The sequence below is a fragment of the Aquarana catesbeiana genome, linkage group LG01 (assembly GCF_042186555.1).
Source record: "Aquarana catesbeiana isolate 2022-GZ linkage group LG01, ASM4218655v1, whole genome shotgun sequence".
In the NCBI taxonomy this organism is placed as follows: Eukaryota; Metazoa; Chordata; class Amphibia; order Anura; family Ranidae; genus Aquarana; species Aquarana catesbeiana.
In genome coordinates, this window is record NC_133324.1 from 563,687,161 (window position 1) to 563,709,847 (window position 22,687).

General features: G+C 45.2%; 2 protein-coding genes across 3 annotated transcripts in view; one reads left to right on the forward strand and one right to left on the reverse strand.

Moving 5' to 3' along the window:
* The window catches only part of REEP6 (receptor accessory protein 6), a 35,460-nt gene extending 31,778 nt beyond the window's left edge, over positions 1-3,682 (reverse strand). Inside the window, exon 1 of one of the 2 annotated variants that reach the window (XM_073596712.1) lies at positions 3,315-3,682. In XM_073596712.1, coding sequence (XP_073452813.1) covers positions 3,315-3,429 — 115 coding nt within the window. In that variant the 5' untranslated portion in view covers positions 3,430-3,682. The remainder of the gene's footprint in view (positions 1-3,314) is intronic. The other variant, XM_073596721.1, reaches the window with a different exon arrangement.
* A 192-nt stretch (positions 3,683-3,874) lies between these two features.
* The window catches only part of PCSK4 (proprotein convertase subtilisin/kexin type 4), a 208,281-nt gene continuing 189,468 nt past the window's right edge, over positions 3,875-22,687 (forward strand). The window contains exon 1 of the mRNA XM_073596734.1: positions 3,875-4,082. Coding sequence (XP_073452835.1) covers positions 3,921-4,082 — 162 coding nt within the window. The 5' untranslated portion in view covers positions 3,875-3,920. The remainder of the gene's footprint in view (positions 4,083-22,687) is intronic.

Consider the following 22,687-nt stretch of genomic DNA (forward strand, 5'->3'; position numbering starts at 1 on the left):
GTATTGATCAGCACAAATGAAATGCTTTACTCATAATTCTGATCATATAAATGATTGACTGGATTAGGGGAATGCCTGGTGGAAGCAGAGATGAAATTGATAGTTTAGGATCTTATGTTTGATCAATTGAAATCCACTTCCCTGTGTGTCATATCAGCTGAATGACATAGATTATTCTTGTTGCACACGTTCCTGGAGATGGCCTGAAGTAACTGGGTGCTATAGAAACTACTAGCTGTAAAGCCGGTCATAGATGGATCGAAATTTGGACAGTTCAGCAAGGACTGGTCAAATTTCGATCCATCTATGGGCAGGCTAGTTGCACAGAAACCAGTCTCTAGAAATTGACTTCTGTACACCCAACCTGTTGGGGTTTCTTTCACTAGATTAGTGCAACACGGATCACATTAGATTGACAGTGGGGGAACTCTCCGTGGTCGGAAGATTAAAATAATTCCATGGGAGTGATTCCCCTATCAACACTGTGTTGATATGGGGGGGGGGGGGTCAAATCATTTTTTCCCGCTTCAACAGCCTGCCTGAACTGGTGTCATCATGATTCAAGGCATAGATCACCAGCACACCATAAAATCTTAAAAATAATGTCCAACTGTTTATTAAACATCACAGCACTGAAAGTGCAACGTTTTGGAGTCATGCAGGACCCCTTTGTCAGGCATGTGATATACCATTGATTACTCCTACTGTATGGGAAAAGATTGCTGTAGATTGCTTGTTTAGTTTAGGAAGGCCCTTTTATTACATAGTTTTGGTAAATCCAAAAGGTGGCCATACACACTTTGATAAACAACCAATTTCTTCTCCGATTGATCTCCCCAGATAGGAATAAACAATCTATAGTTGACAACCCATTTGAAAAAGATGACACATGCTAGAAAGTGGATTTTGATTGATAATTGGAAGATATGAATGTAAGTCATCAACCACATCTCAGTTTCTACCATGCAATCTCATAATCTGACTGATCAAAATATGATCGTGTTCATAAAGTATCTCAGTGCTGCTGATCAATGCAAAACAACTGTTATTCTTCCACCCGGGTAGACTGACTCAGTTTGATCGTATTTGGTCTAAGGGGCCTTTTTCACACAAATGTTACGATCAGACCCTCCAGTCTTATGTATGGAGAATGGGAGAACATGTGTCTGTTTACAACTGCCTACCCTCCAATCCAACAAAAACAGACAGTAAAGTCAGCAGTAAACGGACAGGCAGGTGGTCCGTTTACATCCGACCACCCATAGAGAAAAGTGGGCCGTGTCCGCTCTGCAAAAGTGGAACAGACATGGACTTGTCATCCCCCTGCTCATTGGGGATCAGTGGACAGATTCCCTGCTCAGCAAGCGGAGTCTGCTTGCTGCGAAAGTGGTCTAAATCTCTAGAAAGGAAAGTTATAGCTTTTTCGATTGTTTGCGGATTTAATCATTTTGATCGAATTACACATCATTTGGTTAAAAAAGAACTAAAAGGGGTTATTATTTACCTTAGCAATGGTCCCTTGCCAGCATCTTCTTTGCTGAACCAGTCTTCAGCCAAATTCATTGGCTGGGGTGGGATGAGGTCAATTTACCCCAGCACAAGGATCAGCCCGGGGCTATAAGCAGAGCCCAGTTTCTAGTGCTGAGGAAGGCTGGATTCACACCTATGCATTTTTAGTGCTTTTTGCAGATTTGCACTACAGTCCATTCCCCGTGGTTTCCCATGGGACACGTTCTGTAGTACAAATCTGCAAAATGCAAAAAGCACTAAAAATGCATAGGTGTGAATCCAGCCGAAGACAGTGAGCAGGCAGAGGCATTTTACTGCAGAAGAGACTTCTGCAATAAAAGCCTGCCTGCTCACTCCTACAGCAGAACTTTAGTTCTGCATTACTAAGTTGAACTGTGTACAGCAACCATTAGCCTGACCATACATTACACAACCTGATTGCACAATTTCTTTGAAGCAGAACTAAACCCTCCCATCTTTGCTTAGATCTGCAACTGCCCTGGTGCTGCACATGTGATAAGGTATGGCACCAGCCAATTGATGGCTTCACAGTTGGGTTGAGGTGTAAAAGCAACGGTCGCAATTATCATTCAGAGCATGCCTCAAATATAGCGGTTTTGTGAAACTGAAATTGATGGGCTTAGTTCCCATCAACTATGTAGTTTATAGGGGCTCGCCCACACAAGTGGTGGTGGGGGTAAAACCCTGTGATTAAGCCACACTTTTACTATGTCAGCTTCCCCCACCCCCTTTAGCGGCAGTGGTCGGGGGTGTACACGTGCCAGATTTGTACTCTGTCAGTGGGCTATAAGCATCCCACAGCTACAAGCAAGGCACGCGGTTGTGGTGCACTAGTGTGGGATTCAAGGTGTTAAAGAAGGTTGTAAGGAGGTGATACAACATCTCCTGTCACGTGATCCAAACGCAGATCGCTCTTCAGAGAGCAAAGCTAGTTTGAAGGAGCCCTAATGCTTCATTCATACCAGTGATTAGAAACTGTAGCGCCAGCTCTGCTTACCAAAAATGGCTCACTGGGCGCTGCTGGCCCCGTTTATTACGACAGGTCACCGGCGTCCTCAGCTACTCGCGCCTCTCCCACTACGACAAGTCACCAGTGTCTGCAGCTACTCGTGCCTCTCTCACAGGTCACCTTCAGCTACTTGCTCCTCTCCCACTACGACAGGTCGCCAGCGTCCGCAGATACTTGCTCCTCTCCCACTACGACAGGTCGCCAGCGTCCGCAGATACTTGCTCCTCTCCCACTACGACAGGTCGCCAGCGTCCGCAGATACTTGCTCCTCTCCCACTACGACAGGTCGCCAGCGTCCGCAATCATTTGCGGCTCTCTGCATAGCCAGCGATTACCCGCAGGGATCACTGCTGGATGTACTTTTTGTGCACCCGTGATCCCTGCAGGTAATCGCTGGCTATGCGGAGAGCCGCTAATAGCTGCGGACGCCAGCGCCTGGCGGCCATACCTAGCTGCAGCAGGACTCTATGAATCCTGCCACTACTATTTACACTGGTTCTAATCACTGATATGGTATGAATGTAGCAGGAGATCCTGTCTGACTGAACGCTGATTAAACATATTGTTTAGATCTGTCCTCATATTCGTTTTGGTAACTCTAGAGGAGGTTGCTGAGAGATTGTATAGTGTATGGTCATTTGTAGTGTGTCTCCCAACTATCCAATCTCCTATATACAAGGGTAGAGAAGTCTTGTCTGTTGGATGATCTGACAACCCTGATGACAGGCAGATCACAGGCTCCCCCTCCCCCCTCCTATATACTTTCCAGTCTCACCGGTAGCCAGGTAATTCTTCTTGATGCCGGTCTTCTCCTCCACCTTCCCCAGCATCCGGGACACGAAGTTGTTGCCATTCACATAGTTGTTGAACCTTTCCCGGAGAGAAGCCATGACAGGACGTTCCCACTCTTCACCCCACACAGCTCTCAGGGACAGGATGCCTCGCTCCGGGCTGCTGACGTCATCCGCCCCGCGGCTAATCAACGCCAGGGGGCGTGCCCCAGGTGTAGGTCAGGTAGATAAGGGGTTGCGTGGGCGGGCGGTTATTAGGATACAACGTACACTGCGAGAGGGGTAGACGTGTAGCTACATTATAAAGCTAGAAATATCTAATAATCCCTCCGGCGTAGCGCAGCACAGAACACTGCTTATAGTTTCTCATTCCACTCACGTGACACACTAAAGCTCCTCATAGGAGCTCAGTCAGGGAGCTGTGATTAGACTGGACGTGTTCTAATAGCCCGCTTATTTCCCAGCCAATCAAAACTGCACGGGCCAGTGCACCTGACGACAGGATAGGCTGCCTTGGAAGCTCCGCCCCCCATAGTGCAGCAGGTCTCCGGTGCTCTGTACCCTGAGGTGAAGTGGTTGGAGAGAGGATAATGAGGAGGCTTGGGCTCGGTGTTGTGACCCTCCTGTGTGTGGGGGTGCCATGTCTTCTTACCCTGAAAGTCTATACCAACAGCTGGGCTGTGCAGGTTGCTGGGGGCCCCCAGGAGGTGGAGAGAATCGCCAGGAAGCTTGGCTTCATCAGCCTAGGACAGGTGACCACACTTTGCCCATCATTCTTCATATGTGTCCAAATGAAAACGCTTTGTGTTTTACCACAGAAAGACTTTCCAGTCACATGTCCCTTTGTAAAGCTACGTTTAGAGGTCGGGTTGCTCTTTTAGACGCCTATCGCGCTGAGGTGGGTTTTAGCGCTAGAAAAAGCAAAACCGCCTCCCATTCATTTCGGTGTGACTTTTCACACTGGGGTGGTGTGCTTACGGGACGTTAGGAAAAGTCCTGCAAGCAGCATCTTTGGGAGCGCTGTGTACAGTGCTTTGAAAACGCCCCTGCCCATTGAAATGAATGAGTAGCGCTTCGGAAGTGCCGCAACACGGCACTTTTAACCCCTTCGGCCGCTAGCGGGGCTTAAAAGCACCCCGCTAGCAGCCGGAAAGCACCGCTTACACAGCGGTAAAGCGCCGCTAAAACGAGCGGTGCTTTACCGCTAAGGCTCAGGCGGCCTCAGTGTGAAAGGGGCCATGCAGGACCCGATCCTGTCATATAAAGGCTCCCTTCACTTTTACCAAAAAATGCCCAACGTGGTCGAGGGGCCTCAGTAGATATTCAAATAACTGTAGCTGCTGCTGTGAACATTTATACTAAGCACTTAAGCCCCGGATCATTTGGCTGACCAAAGACCAGAGCACTTCTTGCGATTCGGCACTGCGTCGCTTTAACTGACAATTGCGCGGTCGTGCGATGTTGCTCCCAAACAAAATTTGTTTTTTTTCCCCCCACAAATAGAGCTTTATTCTGGTGGTATTTGATCACCTCTGTGGTTTTTATTTTTTGCGCTGTAAAAAAAAAAAAAAAAAAAAAGCGACAATTTTGAAAAAAACGCAATATTTTTTACTTTTTGCTATAATGGATATCCCCAAAAATATATAAAAAAATGTTTTTCCCCCTCAGTTTAGGCCAATACGTATTCTACATATTTTTGGTAGAAAAAAAATCAATAAGCGTTTTATTGATTGTTTTGCGCAAAAGTTATAGCGTCTACAAAATAGGGGATAGTTTTATGGCATTTTAAATTTTGATTATTTTTTTTTTATTAGTAATGGCGATCTGCCATTTTTTTTTTTAATTTTTTTTTTTATCGGGACTGCGACATTATCGGACATTTTTGACACATTTTTGGGACCGTTGTCATTTATACCAGTGGTCATCATCCCTGTCCTCGGGGCCCACTAACAGGCCAGGTTTTATGTATTACCTTGGGGGAGATGCAGACTAGAATACTGCAATCACTGAGCAGCAAATTATATCACCTGTGATGTATTTCAGTTATCTTGTAAACCTGGCCTGTTAGTGGGCCTTGAGGACAGGGTTGATGACCACTGATTTATACAGCAATCAGTGCTATACAAATGCATTGATTCCTGTGTAAATGACACTGGCAATGAAGGGGTTAACCAGGAGGGGGCAGTGAAGGGGTTGTGTCCTAGGGAGTGATTCTAACTGGGGGGGGGGGGCTGTGTGTCACACAACACTGATCGTTGCTCCCGATTACAAGGAGCTGTGATCAGTGTCCTGTCACTAGGCAGAACGGGGAGATGCTTGTTTACATCAGCATTTTCCAGTTCTTCCTCTCCGTGGGACGATCGCGTGTATCCCAGCGGACATTGAGTTTGCGGGACCCACGATCACACTCGTGGAGGTCGCGGTGGGCGCGCCCGCCTGCAAACCGCTTCTTAACCACTTCAGCCCCGGAAGGATTTACCCCCTTCCTGACCAGAGCACTTTTTACAATTTGGCACTGCGTCGCTTTAACTGCTAATTGCGCGGTCATGCAATGCTGTAACCAAACGAAATTTGCGTCCTTTTCTTCCCACAAATAGAGCTTTCTTTTGATGGTATTTGATCACCTCTGCTGTTTTTATTTTTTGCGCTATAAACGGAAAAAGACCGAAAATTTTGAAAAAAAATGATATTTTCTACTTTTTGTTATAAAAAAAATCCAATAAACTCAATTTTAGTCATACATTTAGGCCAAAATGTATTCGGCCACATGTCTTTGGTAAAAAAAATGTCAATAAGCGTATATTTATTGATTTGCGCAAAAGTTATACCGTCTACAAACTAGGGTACATTTTCTGGAATTTACACAGCTTTTAGTTTATGACTGCCTATGTCATTTCATGAGGTGCTAAAATGGCAGGGCAGTACAAAACCCCCCCAAATGACCCCATTTTGGAAAGTAGACACCCCAAGGAAATTGCTGAGAGGCATGTTGAACTCATTGAATATTTATTTTTTTTGTCCCAAGTGATTGAATAATGACAAAAAAAAAAAAAATAAATAAAAAAAAAAAAAAATTACAAAAAGTTGTCACTAAATGATATATTGCTCACACAAGCCATGGGCATATGTGGAATTGCACCCCAAAATACATTCAGCTGCTTCTCCTGAGTATGGGGATACCACATGTGTGGGACTTTTTGGGAGCCTAGCCGCGTACGGGGCCCCGAAAACCAAGCACCGCCTTCAGGATTTCAAAGGGCATAAATTTTTGATTTCACTCCTCACTACCTATCACAGTTTTGAAGGCCATAAAATGCCAAGATGGCACAAAACCCCCCCAAATGACCCCATTTTGGAAAGTAGACACCCCAAGCTATTTGCTGAGAGGCATGTTGAGTCCATGGAATATTTTATTTTTCTCCCCTCGTCTTTCAGGACAGCACCTGGAGAGAGCGCAGCTCCACCCACTTTTCCCAGGAAACACTGCAGTCAGTTTTTTCTTTAAAGACCGGACACTTCCACCATGGCCTCAGTTGTAGTGTTTCCTCCGCCATGGTGGAAGCGCTGCAGGGAACCAGGGGTGTGCTGCGCTGTCTCCAGGTGGAGAGAGTTGGGGCATACCGGTAGGTGCTATCAGACAATGCCACAGCAGTGGCATATGTTACAAGACAGGGGGGCACGAGAAGCAAGGTCTTGCTAGCCTTGTCAGTTCAGTTGCTATCCTGGGCGGAAGACAACGTAAAGTCCCTAACAGCTGTACATCTAAAAGGAGAGCTGAATCTAGTGGCAGACTTTCTAAGCAGAGAAAGGATACTAGAGGCAGAATGGAGTCTGAACAAGGAGGTATTCCAGGAATTAACAGAGAAATGGGGAATTCCTCAGATAGACCTGTTCGCATCCCACAAGAATGCAAAGGTGAGAGCCTATTACTCGCTGAACAGGCAAGATCAGGCGAAAGGTTTGGATGCGCTGGCACAGCCATGGAACTTCCACTTGTGCTACGCCTTTCCCCCCTTTCAAATGATCCCTTGGGTGTTGAAAAAACTACAGCGAGAGACCACAAGTTTAATCCTAGTGGCTCCTTTTTGGCCCAAGAGACCCTGGTTTGCAACCATACAGAGATTGGCAGTGGAACCACATTGGGTTCTTCCACTTCGAAAGGATCTGCTATCCCAGGGACCCCTTCAGCATCCAAATGTCAATCAGCTCAGGCTGACAGGTTGGTTACTGAGGAGCAGTTGCTAAAGAGAAGGGGCTTCTCAGATAAGCTGGTATCAACCCTGTTAAATAGCCGAAAGAAGGTTACCAGGGGTATTTATTTTAAGACATGGAAGCGGTTTAATTCCTGGTGCATGACTAAAAAATGTTCACCACAGGAGTTGCCCTCAATTTTAGAGTTTCTCAATGAGGGTATGGAGATGGGGCTGGCAGCCAGTACCCTGAAGGTTCAGGTAGCTGCCTTGTCGGTGTTTCTTGAGAGAAAGTTATCTCAAGAACCATTTATAGTGAGATTTTTCAAAGCATTAGCCAGGCTTAGGCCGGTACCTTTCAAATCCTTTCCGAAATGGGATTTATCTCTGGTGCTACAAGGGTTGATCGGATCACCTTTTGAACCACCACAGGAAGCAACTTTAAAAGTATGGACGCTTAAACTGGTTCTTTTGGTGGCAGTTACCTCAGCCAGAAGAATTAGTGAGTTACAGGCTCTATCTATAATAGAACCCTTTTGTTTGATATTTTCGGACCGGGTAGTGCTGAAAACTGACCCGGGTTTTTTGCCAAAGGTCGCAACCTTTTTTCATAGGGCACAAGAGATAGTTTTACCTACTTTTTGTCCTACACCATCCAACTCTAAAGAGGAGGCTTTTCATACCCTGGATGTGAGGAGATGTTTACTCCATTATTTAGAGATTACGAGAGAGTTTAGGAAGACAAATTCTCTTTTTATTCTTTTTTCTGGACCACGCAAGGGTCATTGTGCTTCTAAAAGCACTATAGGCAGATGGCTTAGAATGGCGATCAGTGAAGCCTACAGGGCTGCAGGGGCTGATCCTCCCACAGGGGTAATGGCCCATTCAACAAGGGCAGTAGCAACGTCCTGGGCAGAAAGAGCGGGGGCTTCTCCAGGCCGGATCTGTAAAGCGGCCACGTGGACAAGTTTCTCCACCTTCACCCGCCACTACAGGTTGGACTTGCTATCAGCAGCGGATCAATCGTTTGGCAGGAAGGTCCTGCAGGCGGTGGTCCCACCCTAGAGTAAGTACTCTTTTATCATCTCCAGGTGCTGTCCTGAAAGACGAGGGGAGAAAAACCCTAGTTAGACTTACCGGTAACGGTATTTCTACGAGTCTTTCAGGACAGCGCCGATGACCCGCCCTAAATGGTTTATAAAAATGTGGTGTTATTGCTATGTTCTGCTTATCTAATTTCAGCATGGCTGGAGGTACTCTATGAACAACTGAGGCCATGGTGGAAGTGTCCGGTCTTTAAAGAAAAAACTGACTGCAGTGTTTCCTGGGAAAAGTGGGTGGAGCTGCGCTCTCTCCAGGTGCTGTCCTGAAAGACTCGTAGAAATACCGTTACCGGTAAGTCTAACTAGGGTTTTTTGACACAAGTTGCGGGAAAGTGACAATTTTTTTTTTTTTTTGCACAAAGTTGTCACTAAATGATATATTGCTCAAACATGCCATGGGCATATGTGGAATTACACCCCAAAATACATTATGCTGCTTCTCCTGAGTACGGGGATACCACATGTGTGGGACTTTTTGGGAGCCTAGCCGCGTACGGGGCCCCGAAAACCAAGCACCGCCTTCAGGATTTCTAAGGGCATACATTTTTGATTTCACTCCTCACTACCTATCACAGTTTTGAAGGCCATAAAATGCCAAGATGGCACAAAACCCCCCCAAATGACCCCATTTTGGAAAGTAGACACCCCAAGCTATTTGCTGAGAGGCATGTTGAGTCCATGGAATATTTTATTTTTTGACACAAGTTGCGGGAAAGTGACAATTTTTTTTTTTTTTGCACAAAGTTGTCACTAAATGATATATTGCTCAAACATGCCATGGGCATATGTGGAATTACACCCCAAAATACATTATGCTGCTTCTCCTGAGTACGGGGATACCACATGTGTGGGACTTTTTGGGAGCCTAGCCGCGTACGGGGCCCCGAAAACCAAGCACCGCCTTCAGGATTTCTAAGGGCATACATTTTTGATTTCACTCCTCACTACCTATCACAGTTTTGAAGGCCATAAAATGCCAAGATGGCACAAAACCCCCCCAAATGACCCCATTTTGGAAAGTAGACACCCCAAGCTATTTGCTGAGAGGCATGGTGAGTCCATGGAATATTTTATATTTTGACACAAGTTGCGGGAAAGTGACAATTTTTTTTTTTTTTTTTTTTGCACAAAGTTGTCACTAAATGATATATTGCTCAAACATGCCATGGGCATATGTGGAATTACACCCCAAAATACATTCTGCTGCTTCTCCTGAGTACGGGGATACCACATGTGTGGGACTTTTTGGGAGCCAACCGCGTACGGTGCCCCGAAAACCAAGCACCGCCTTCAGGATTTCTAAGGGCATAAATTTTTGATTTCACTCCTCACTACCTATCACAGTTTTGAAGGCCATAAAATGCCAAGATGGCACAAACCCCCCCCAAATGACCCCATTTTGGAAAGTAGACACCCCAAGCTATTTGCTGAGAGGCATGTTGAGTCCATGGAATATTTTATATTTTGACACAAGTTGCGGGAAAGTGACAATTTTTTTTTTTTTTTTTTTTTTTTTGCACAAAGTTGTCACTAAATGATATATTGCTCACACAGGCCATGGGCATATGTGGAATTACACCCCAAAATACATTCTGCTGCTTCTCCTGAGTATGGGGATACCACATGAGTGGCACTTTTTGGGAGCCTAGCTTCATACGGGGCCCCGAAATCCAATCACCGCCTTCAGGATTTCTAAGGGCGTTAATTTTTGATTTCACTCCTCACTACCCATCACAGTTTCGAAGGCCATAAAATGCCAAGATAGCACAAAACCCCCCAAAATGACCCCATTTTGGAAAGTAGACACCCCAAGCTATTTGCTGAGAGGCATGGCGAGTATTTTGCAGCTCTCGTTTGTTTTTGAAAATGAAGAAAGACAAGAAAAACGTATTTTTTTTTTCTTTTTTCAATTTTCAAAAGTTTGTGACAAAAAGTGAGGTCTGCAAAATACTCACTATACCTCTCAGCAAATAGCTTGGGGTGTCTATTTTCCAAAATGGGGTCATTTGGGGGGGGTTTATGCCATCTGGGCATTCCATGGCCTCCGAAACTGTGATAGGCAGTGAAGAGTGAAATCAAAAATTTACGCCCTTAGAAAGCCTGAAGGCGGTGCTTGGTTTTCGGGGTCCCGTACGCGGCTAGGCTCCCAAAAAGTCTCACACATGGGGTATCCCCGTATTCAGGAGAAGCAACAGAATGTATTTTGGGGTGTAACTTCACATATTCCCATGGCATGTTTGAGCAATATATCATTTAGTGACAACTTTGTGCAAAAAAAAAAAAAAAAAAAAAAAATTTGTCTTTTTCCCGCAACTTGTGTCACAATATAAAATATTCCATGGACTCGACATGCCTCTCAGCAAATAGCTTGGGGTGTCTACTTTCCAAAATGGGGTCATTTGGGGGGGTTTTGAACTGTCCTGGCATTTTATGCACAACATTTAGAAGCTTATGTCACACATCACCCACTCTTCTAACCACTTGAAGACAAAGCCCTTTCTGACACTTTTTGTTTACATGAAAAAATTATTTTTTTTGCAAGAAAATTACTTTGAACCCCCAAACATTATATATTTTTTTAAAGCAAATGCCCTACAGATTAAAATGGTGGGTGTTTCATTTTTTTTTTTCACACAGTATTTGCGCAGCGATTTTTCAAACGCATTTTTTGGGGAAAAAACACACTTTTTAACATTTTAATGCACTAAAACACACTATATTGCCCAAATGTTTGATGAAATAAAAAAGATGATCTTAGGCCGAGTACATGGATACCAAACATGACATGCTTTAAAATTGCGCACAAACGTGCAGTGGCGACAAACTAAATACATTTTTAAAAGTCTTTAAAAGCCTTTACAGGTTACCACTTTAGATTTACAGAGGAGGTCTACTGCTAAAATTACTGCCCTCGATCTGACCTTCGCGGTGATACCTCACATGCATGGTGCAATTGCTGTTTACATTTGACGCCAGACCGACGCTTGCGTTCGCCTTTGTGCGAGAGCAGGGGGGGACAGGGGTGCTTTTTTTTTTTTTTTTTTTTTTTTCCTTATTATTTTTTTGCTTTTTTATCTTATTTTTAAACTGTTCCTTTCATTTTTTTTTTTTTTTTTAATCATTTTTATTGTTATCTCAGGGAATGTAAATATCCCCTATGATAGCAATAGGTAGTGACAGGTACTCTTTTTTGAAAAAATTGGGGTCTATTAGACCCTAGATCTCTCCTCTGCCCTCAAAGCATCTGACCACACCAAGATCGGTGTGATAAAATGCTTTCCCAATTTCCCAATGGCGCTGTTTACATCCGGCGAAATCTAAGTCATGAAATGCTCGTAGCTTCCGGATTCTTAGGCCATAGAGATGTTTGGAGCCATTCTGGTCTCTGATCAGCTCTATGGTCAGCTGGCTGAATCACCGGCTGCATTCTCAGGTTCCCTGTTGGTACAGGAGAGCCAGAGAAAAACATGGAAGACGGTGGGGGGGGGGGTCATTCCCTCCCACTGCTTGTAAAAGCAGTCTAGAGGCTAATTAGCCGCTAGGATTGCTTTTACATGAAAGCCGACCGCTGGCTGAAAAGAATGATACCAAGATGATACCTAAACCTGCAGGCATCATTCTGGTATAACCACTCAAAGTCCAGCAACATACCAGTACGTTGCTGGTCCTTGTTGGGCATATATTGTAAACTTTTTTTTCATGCAGCCTGTGGGCTGAACGAAAAAAAGATATTGATCGGTGGGTATGCCCACCATTAGAATACCTCCCTTCATCCACCCACTTCTAATGATGGGCATACATGCACCATTTATATATGCCGAAGCATGGGGGCATCCTCCCGCAAAAGGCAGGAGCAAATTGCTCCTCCACCCACTGCCCCCACGCTTCGGCATATATGCTGAAGTATGTAACTGTGGTGGTGAAATCACCTCCGACAGCGCTGGAGTCACGGCTTTATGTATCGTGGGAGCAAACGCTGTTGCTGTCAAGATAAATAAATCCGCGCTGCAACTGAATGGCGTATCTGCTAAGCAAATGATGGTTAACAAAAAACAAAGTAACATTACAGTATAACAGTAATACTTACCATACCTGCAAAGCAAATACAAAAAAAAAAAACATAGTAAAAAATAAAACATTTAACGCAACCTGTGCCTACCTAAAATATATATATGCCGAAGCATGGGGGCATCCTCCCACAAAAGGCAGGAGCAAATCGCTCCTCCACCCACTGCTGCCCCCACGCTTCGGCATATATGCTGAAGTATGTAACTGTGGTGGTGAAATCACCTCCGACAGCGCTGGAGTCACGGCTTTATGTATCGTGGGAGCAAACGCTGTTGCTGTCAAGATAAATAAATCCGCGCTGCAACTGAATGGCGTACCTGCTAAGCAAATGATGGTTAACAAAAAACAAAGTAACATTACAGTATAACAGTAATACTTACCATACCTGCAAAGCAAATACAAAAAAAAAAAAAACATAGTAAAAAATAAAACATTTAACGCAACCTGTGCCTACCTAAAATATATATATGCCGAAGCATGGGGGCATCCTCCCACAAAAGGCAGGAGCAAATCGCTCCTCCACCCACTGCTGCCCCCACGCTTCGGCATATATGCTGAAGTATGTAACTGTGGTGGTGAAATCACCTCCGACAGCGCTGGAGTCACGGCTTTATGTATCGTGGGAGCAAACGCTGTTGCTGTCAAGATAAATAAATCCGCGCTGCAGCTGAATGGCGTACCTGAAAACAAAAAAATGGTTAAAACACATTAAACTATAAAAAAATTACATACCTGAAAAGCAAACATGATAAAACATAACAATAAAACATTGCAGAATAGAATACAGTAAAAAAGAGAAGAACAATAGAGAGAAAATAGAGAGAGAGAGAACAATAAAAACGACAACTATTTTTGGTTTTTTTATTTTATATTTTTTTTGTGTATTTTTTTTTTTTTACTTTTTTTTTTTTTTTTTACATTTTTTTTTTTTTATAACTGTAACTTTTAAAACTGTAACGGTTCCAGGTTTGGGTCTCTCAAAATGCGATGGCATCTTGGGAGACCCTGTGAAAGTGTGTCCTAGTCTGTGCAGTGCTGTACCCTACGCTAAAACTCAACTAGTGTATGGTAGCGTTCAAAACATTCACCAATGCAAAGACCAGGATTGCCAGGACAGGAGGGACAATAATACCGGGTGTCACGCCTAAATCCGCGCTTGCTGCAGACACGACATTTTCTTTGGGGGGCTCGTTGGGTAGGGGTACTCTCGAGGACATAAGGAAAATGCCTCTCATGCAGCCGGCCTACTGCATTTGGTTGGGGAAGGTGAGGTGGAGCACCGTCTGGAAACAGAAGGGCTCTGACGATCTCTTCCTGGAATTTAAGGAAGGATCCAGTCCGTCCTGAAGCTCTGTATAGCACATGAGCGTTCAGCAAAGCCAATTGAAATAAGTATACAGACACTTTTTTGTACCAGCGTCTGGCCTTACGGGCAATTAGGTACGGCGCCAACAACTGGTCGTTGAGGTCCACCCCTCCCATATTTTGGTTATATTCGTGGACACAGAGGGGTTTCTCCACAACACCAGTCGCCGTAGTAATTTGGGTCGTCGTGTCTGCATGAAGGGAGGTAAGAACGAAAACATTCTTATTGTCCCTCCACTTCATAGCGAGCAAATTATTACACTGCAAGCAGGCTCTCTCCCCCAGCCTAAGACGGGAATCTACAAGCCGCTGAGGAAAGCCCCGGCGATTAGGTCGCACGGTGCCACATGCTCCAATTTGATGATCAAAAAGGTGACTAAAAAGTGGCACGCTCGTGTAATAATTGTCCACGTACAAGTGGTACCCCTTTCCGAATAAGGGTGACACCAAGTCCCACACTATCTTGCCAGCGCTTCCTATGTAGTCAGGGCAGTTGATCGGCTCTACGTGACTATCTTTGCCCTCGTAAACCATAAATCTACATGTATAGCCTGTGGCCCTGTCACAGAGCTTATACATCTTGACCCCGTATCTGGCACGCTTGCTGGGAAGGTACTGTTTGAATGACAAGCGGCCAGAAAATTTAATCAGGGACTCATCAACGCAGACAACTTGATGGGGGGTAAACAAGTCTGCAAAACGTTGGTTGAAGTGGTTTACGAGGGGCCGAATTTTGTAGAGCCGATCGTATCCAGGGTCTCCACGAGGACGACAGAGTTCATTGTCGTTGAAGTGCATGAACCGCAAAATCTGCTCGTATCGTGCCCTGGCCATGGAGGCAGAGAACACGGGCATATGGTGAATTGGGTCAGTGGACCAATATGACCGCAACTCACTCTTTTTGGTTATGCCCATGTTGAGGGAAAGGCCCAGAAAGACCTTAAATTCGGAGACCGTAATTGGTCTCCAATCTCTGGCAAGGGAGGACTGGGGAATAGTGGCGATGTGTTGACCAGCGTACAAATTGCTTTGGTCCACAATAGATCTATAGAGATCTTCGGTGAAAAACAGTGAATAAAAATCCAGTGGCGTAAAATCAACTGTTTCCACCTGAATTCCGGGTTGGCCAGTGAATGGGGGCAATACGGGTGCTGCAGAAGTGGTGGGTACCCAATTCGGATTGGCCAATGCAGCAGGAAGGGCACTATGGGCACGACGGGCCTGTCTTTGTCTTCTTGGTGGCAGCGGGACATTACTTGTGCTTGCCACCTCACCAGCTTGAACTGCACTTATGGGACTCGCCACGTCACCACGTGATACTGCAGTGCTGGATGTACGACCAGGGTGTACTAGGCCGCTGGTGCTTGCCAGTTCACCAGAAGGAGTAGCGGCACTAGTACTGCTCTGCTCCATACGAGGGACCTGCGGTTCTTGCACTTCAAGGACAGAAGAAGAAGTTCGGGGTCTGGTACGCCTGACCCTAGCAGGGACCACAACTCCGTCGTCAGAGCTATCTGTCATGGAGCCGCTGTCCTCTACAGGATCGTATTCTGAGCCTGAACTTGACAGATGAGTGACTTCCTCTTCACTATCTGTCATACTCAGAAACGTGTAGGCCTCTTCACTAGTGTACCTTCGATTTGCCATTTTGGCCTCTAAATTTAGGGGTACACTAGTGAGACTCACAGGCAAAAAAGCTCCTGACTGTCAGCGATTGATTCAAAAAGCTACCAAAAAACTGTTAGCGATCGCAGGGATCAGACCTGACTCTGCGACCGCTGCAGTTATGTGTGCTTAGTGTTTTGTGACAGTTATCGATTGATACTGCACTTGGGTGGGGTGGGCTGGGCTGGGCCGAGGAGCAAAACGCAGGTGCTAGCAGGTATCTGGGCTGATCCCGCTAACACTGCGTTTTTTTGGGGGACCCTAAACTGCTGGGGAGTATAGATCTGATCGGATCAGATATCGATCCGCTCAGATACTATAGCACTAAGGGAGGTGTATGCTGCGTGCGTGGGTGTTAGCGGTACTGGCGCTAACCTGACGCTGCCTGGGGCGACGCAGACCTAAGCTGACCCTAAAAACTTAAGTTATATCACCGCCGGGCAATTAGGGGGTTAAACCTTTATAAGGTAATAAACGGCGGGTGCCCTAAAACTATAATAAACTGTAATAAACTACAAAAAACAAACCAACTAACCAGCGTCACCCGTAACAATTATATGGTGATCACTGGTGAAAGGGTTAACTAGGGGGCAATCAAGGGGTTAAAACCTTTAGAAGGTAGTATATGGGGGTCCCTGTCGCTATAAAACACTGACAGCGAACCTATATACTTACCTCCCTAACTAGCGTCACCTGTGTCACTAATACAGCGATCAGAAAAACGATCGCTTAGTGACACTGGCGACGGGGGGGGGTCACGGGGTTAAAACTTTATTAGGGGGGGTTAGGGGGGTACCCTGGACCTAAGGGGGGTACCCTAGACCTAAAGGGGGCTAACCTAACTGCCCTAACACTTATAACTGACACAAACTGACACCAATGCAATAATCAGAAAAAAAAAAAAAACCTGCTATTGGTGTCAGTATGTGTGGGGGTACAGGGGGGTGATCGGGGGGTGACTGGGGGGTGACAGGGGGGTGACAAGTGTGCCTGCGTGTTCTACTGAATGTGTAGTGTTGGTGCACTTACTTGGATGTCTTCTCTCCTCGGCGCCGGACGAAAAGACCGACTAGAGGAGAGATGACATCACTTCCTCGGCTTCTGTTTACATTCACAGAAGCCGAGGAAGCACATCATTGGCCAGGAGCGATCGCGAGGGGGGAGCCACGAATGAGTGGCCTCCCCCTCACCTCCGATCGACCCTGACCTCGATCCGACCGCCGCTGGCACCGGGGGGGGGTCCGATCGGACCCCCCACCCGCGGGCAGGCAAGGACGTACCTGTAAGTCCTTTTGCCTGCCCGTGCCATTCTGCCGACGTATATAGTCGTGCGGCGGTCGGCAAGTGGTTAAAGTGCAACGTACAGGTACGTTAATCTGCCTGTACGTGCCCTTCTGCCAACGTATATCAGCGTGAGCTGGTCGGCAAGTGGTTAATGTAGATTGTCCGATGTCTCCCAGTGTCAGTTTTGATGCGAGCGTGTCCGCACATACAGACTCCGGTGAAAGACCGTTGGTTGCAGAAACCTTCCTGTGGGTGCGAGAGATCCGTTTGCCATTTTTAGGGAAGTTCATTTATGCCTCAACAAGAGACTGGCCACCTCATGGTAACTGCATCTACGCTCCTGGCAAAGAGACCTGCACACATGGGAACAATAGTATAATCGTAGAAAACATGGCTCACTGAGATTCGTGGAGTAGGGTTTGTGCCAATAGTAACGGTAGGAACATGCACATGGTGATCAGAGTAATGTTTGCACCCGGCACATTGTCTTGGATGCCTGCGCACACATTTCAGAGGAAAACTGCACACATTTCTCTGCACACAAACGATCGCATTCATCACTACCTGATATCTATTGGAGGCTGGGTTCACACTAGGCTGGTGCGAATTGCCGCTCCGGTTTCCCTGCAAAGATAAAAATGATTCATTCAGCGGTTCCTCTCTGTTGTAACTGTGGATCAGCTGACCTGGGAGAGGGGGGGGAGACGTAAGAGGTGGAGGGGAAGATTGTGTTCAGAACGAAACACATCTGCGAAACAGATGCTTTCCCATTGAAGATTATGTGCCTGCAATTTGCATCGCGCTGCCTAGAAAACGCACACTTTTTTTGTGGAGTGCGGATGCAATGCACATATGTGAACCAGACCCATTGAAAATCACTTATTTTAAAATGTTCTGCGAATTGGATGCTGTGTAAGCCGCATCCAGTTCGCAGATGTCTGAACCCAGCCTGAATGTATACAAGTGTCTGGTCCTTTTTGAAGGTATACAAGTGTCTGGCTGATTGTGAAGCCACCTCCTCTTTATTATCCCTGTTCAGCCCTATAAATAGGACCGCCCTAGGTCACTAGGAGGATACTGACCTCCCAACATGATAACAGCCTCTGTGTTACTTGGTTTTAAGCAAGTGCGCTTTCCCGGATTATACAAAAGAGCTGTAATTGTGCTTATTAGCGCAGCTGAATTATTTGTTTATAGGCGAAGCTCATAATTTCCACTACACTTTGTTCATTGATTGTAGTATCATAATGATGTCTCCATTAAGGGGACCTATCACTTCCATTATGCAAAAATATTTCAATAGGCGCCATTTGGGCCCCTCTGAAGCCTGCCTGAAAAACACTGAGTTAGCAATCCTCATGGCCTGCCTTGTTGCTAGAACGTGAAAACCTTTGGCTTTTGTAATAGTAGGAGTGTGTGTCTAATGGTTTTTGCATTTCAGCAACAAGGCACGATGCGTAGGTTGCTGACTGGGAGCCTTTCAGCCATGCTTCTAGGGGGGCCCTAATGGCCTACGGAAGTGTTTTTCCATAATGGAAGTGACAGGTCCCCTTTATGGAGACATCAGGGATCTAGTAAACCCCTAATGTTGCCCATGGACACTGATGAAGTATGAAGACATGACAGCCAAAACCACTAGGAGAAGAAATCCTTGTCTATACAGTGCCATCTACTGGCGGTGGGTGGGTGGGGGGAACTGCCGCACCTTCTCAGGCCCTTACAAGTGATCACTTGTAGCTGAAAGCCCATTGGTGGCTGAAAAAAAAAAATGACACCAAGATCACGCCTGCAGCTGTGACCTTGTTATAACCACTTAAAATAGAACTATAGGCAAAACATTTTTATTTTTTCCTTCTTTTTTTTGATAGAGTGGGGCAATGTTCACGTTGGTGCGACTTGTCATGTGATTCGACAGGTGGCACCCTATTGTCGGCAATGAAACTGACTTTGCAGCGACACACCGATTTGAAAAAGTAGTTCCCGCACTATTTTTGGGATTTCAGGTGCAGCTTGCATTGGCCCCTGTGCATGAAATCACGCAGATGTCAGCTGAGTCACAATGACATGCAGCTTTGCAATCGTGCAATTTAAAAAATTTTTTTTTTTTTTTTAAGTGAAGTCGCACAAGTTGCATTCCGTATGAACCAGGGCTAAGGGAGTTTTTTTTTTTTTTTTGCCATCTGTGTTCCATATGGGAGATTTCCCCTTCACTTCCTGTCCCATAGCTAAAACTGGAAGTGAGAAGAAATCCCTGCAAATTAAGGGAATTCCTTGGTGCCCCCCCAAGTCACTTGAACTAGAATCTGCATTGGAAGATTTTCTTTTACTTTTAATGACAATGGTAAACCGGACAAAAAGAGAGGGTGATTCTCACTAATGGGGGGGGCACAGACAGCAATAAAAACTGACAGGTGTTCTAATCCCGCTCTACTCTATCCAAAACTAAAGTGTTTTGTCTTTTAACTTTAACAACTTGCCCTCCGGAAGATTTTATCCTCTTCATGACAGCCCATTTTTATTGCAGTTCGGCAATTCCAAGTGTATATTGATTGGATTGTGTGAAAGTTCTAGCGTCTGCATGGTGTGTGTATATATGCTGGAATTTTTTTTTGAGGTGGGGGACCTGTGTAAGTTCACCTTACAGATTTTTCTGTACAGGTGAACTTACACTTTAAGCTTTGACAATAAAACCTGGAAGCTGATTGGTTTCTATGCGGAGCTGTACCAGATTTTGTACTCTCTAGTTTTAGTAAATCAACCCCACACAGTCACGGTACTAATGACGCTGGCTGGGAAGGGGTTTATATCTAGGGCAACCAAGGGGTTAAATGTGTGCCTAACAATGCTTAGTATTTTTACTGTGTGGTATTTTACTAAGCAATGTGCTGTTTTGTTTTGTTGTTTTTTTTTTATCGCTGCATATGAAGAAGGCTCTGTTTACTGACACAGGGCTCTCTTCTGTCATTCCCTGAGCCGATCAGTGGGTGCCAGCCATAAATCATTGACCAGGACCTGTTGATGCATCCTTTTGCACAGAGCGGTCCCTTGCAACCTCTTTTTCAGTCCCCTGCCAGCGCTGTCTGCTTTCTCTCCTTTCTCCAAATGCCCCCTCACTGAGCCAGGTGCTAAGGGCACCAGTGTGAGTGCAATAACAGGCCAGTAGCACCCGGCTCCCTTCTCGTAGGTGTTTGACAGCAGAAGGAACCTATGGCTCCACTGCCCTCGGTGACACCTGTGAGACCAGGAAGAGAAGGATGCAGGGTTGCAGCTGGGACAGCACTGGATCGGTGACTGTCAGATAAGGGTTTAGGGATGAAGGTGAGTAGATTAGGTAGTAGGGAGTTTTTTTTTAACAATGCAAGTGATGGCATTAAGGTGAAAAAAACATTTCGAGTTTAGAACCACTTTAACTTCAGTGCCTTCGGAATCACTGATATATATAATAAATATGTGGATCAGGATATTGAGAAACCCAAGTCTGTATACTTGGTGAACATTAGTGACAAGTATTGTAAGTGGAAGGCTGCCAATTTCTGGCTGCAGACATTGTGGTGGAATGGACTTTAGCATCACTTTGCTAATCTACTTTACAGTTATAAAGTCTGCCTTTGTTCAAAGAAGAATTCTGGTTTGAAAAAAAAAACCTCTGATGGCAGAGCTGTTCACATGCAGTTTTGAAACCGTTTGAGCTGCTAGTGAATCTGTGCCAGATACGCAGAAAAATGTGTTTTCTGTGTCCACAGCACAACTAGCCTGTCGAGTGTTTCTTTGTACGATCAGTGCTACTGGCTATACTGACAGCAGTGATGATTGTATTCTGACGGTGGAGAAACCTCCCACTGTCAGAATCCAAAAGCGCATTGGGAGGAATTTGCTTGATTCCTCCATCAACAGCGTTGATGGGGAAATTAAGCAATTTTCCTTCCTTCAACCTGTGGTTGAAGGAAAGAAAATTGCATAATGTATGGCCAGCCTAAAGCCTCGTACACACGATCGGATTTTTCGCAGACAAAGCACCAGACTTTTGTCCGAAGGGCGTGTGCCAGGATTTTGTCTTGCAAACAAACATGAACATACAGTAGTGACGTACTACGAGTCGATAAAGAGGATGTTCAATTGTCAGGCGCCACCCTTTGGGCTCCTTCTGCTAATTTCGTGTTAGTAGAAGTTTAAGTGTTGATACGCACTTTTTCATTTCACGCTTTTCAGTTAGTTTCTGAACAGCTGTTTGTCAGCCATACATGTTGCGGATTCGGAGGAGATGACATGTTATTTATTATTGGCCTTGGAGTTATTGCTTTGACCCAAGTCCAGTCCAGGAACAGGAGGAGGAGGATTTCTTGGACCAAAAATTGGTTGCATTATTAATCCTGACCAATTATTTCATTTCAAATATTTTATTGGTAATTTCACATACAACTGTTACATTAAGTTCCATACATAGTTTCAATCGAATATATGACAGTGTACAAAAGAATAATGCCGGAGAATTTTGGTTTAATGAAAACTGAGTATTAAGATAGCGTGTATATTTCTAAATCGTGCGGCATGCTGGAACTGAATACGCATATATATGAGAGATTAAAGGGAATTACGATCCCTTTTTTAACATTATAAATTTGGGCCATTCCCCAATAACGGTGGTGGGGGGGCCCTCAAAAGTATTGCTTGTAACAGAGTATATTACCTATTTTCTAGTTTGGAGGGTAAAATGGAGTGGAGAGGTGAAATTATGAAAAGGGGGTAGTAAAGAGGGGGTATAGGTGAGAGAGTTGTAGGTAGGAGAAGGAGGGAAGAAGGTGGTGCCGGCCAGCCCGCGTGGGTACAGGAGCCATAATAGAGTTTCGGGGCGACGTCCAGGCCCGCTTAAAGCGATACTAGGTCTTCATCGATGTCTGTTGGTAAAAAGTGTTCAACCCAGGGTCGCCAGATTCTGTTGTGTTGGGTGGCTTTATCAAGGATTTTTGCCTCTATTTTGCTATGTATCATTGCTTGGGTGATCCTATTCTTTGTTTCGACTATGTTAAGAGTGGGTGTTTTCCAAGCCTTAGCTATCGTCTGTTTGGCTGCTGTGAATAAATGTAGGAGAAGTTGGAGTTGTGATCTGGTGTAGTCTTGTGGGAAGAGGTTGAGGAGGGCTATTGTGGGGCTAGGAGATAAAGTAGTTTGGTGGAGGGTGGTTGCCATCTGAAATATTATTTCCCAGAAACGTTGTACTTGTGGGCATGTCCACCATATATGTAGGTGCGTGCCCCTTTCCCCACAACCTCTGAAACAGTTCGGAGAGGATTCAGGTAGAAACTTGACAATTCTAGCTGGGACTAGATACCAGCGCATTAGCACTTTATAGTTCGCTTCTGAGGCAATAACATTCTGGGATGAGTTTTTTGTGTTAGAACATATGGTCGACCAGTCTTCTGGTTCGAGGGTAATTCGAGGTCTCTCAACCATCTTTGTGCGTATGTGGGTAGATCTGGGGGTGGTAATGTAAGATGGGAGTATAGGCGGGAGATGATACCAGGGGCATGCGGATCCGACTCGCACATTCGCTCAAACTCGGTCTGAGTATCCAGTCCAGAGTTGGTTTTTATGGTTATTTGCACGAAATGTTTAATTTGGAGGTAGCGGAAACATTCCCTGTGAGGGAGTTATGTTTGTTCCTGGATAATTGGAAAGGGCTTC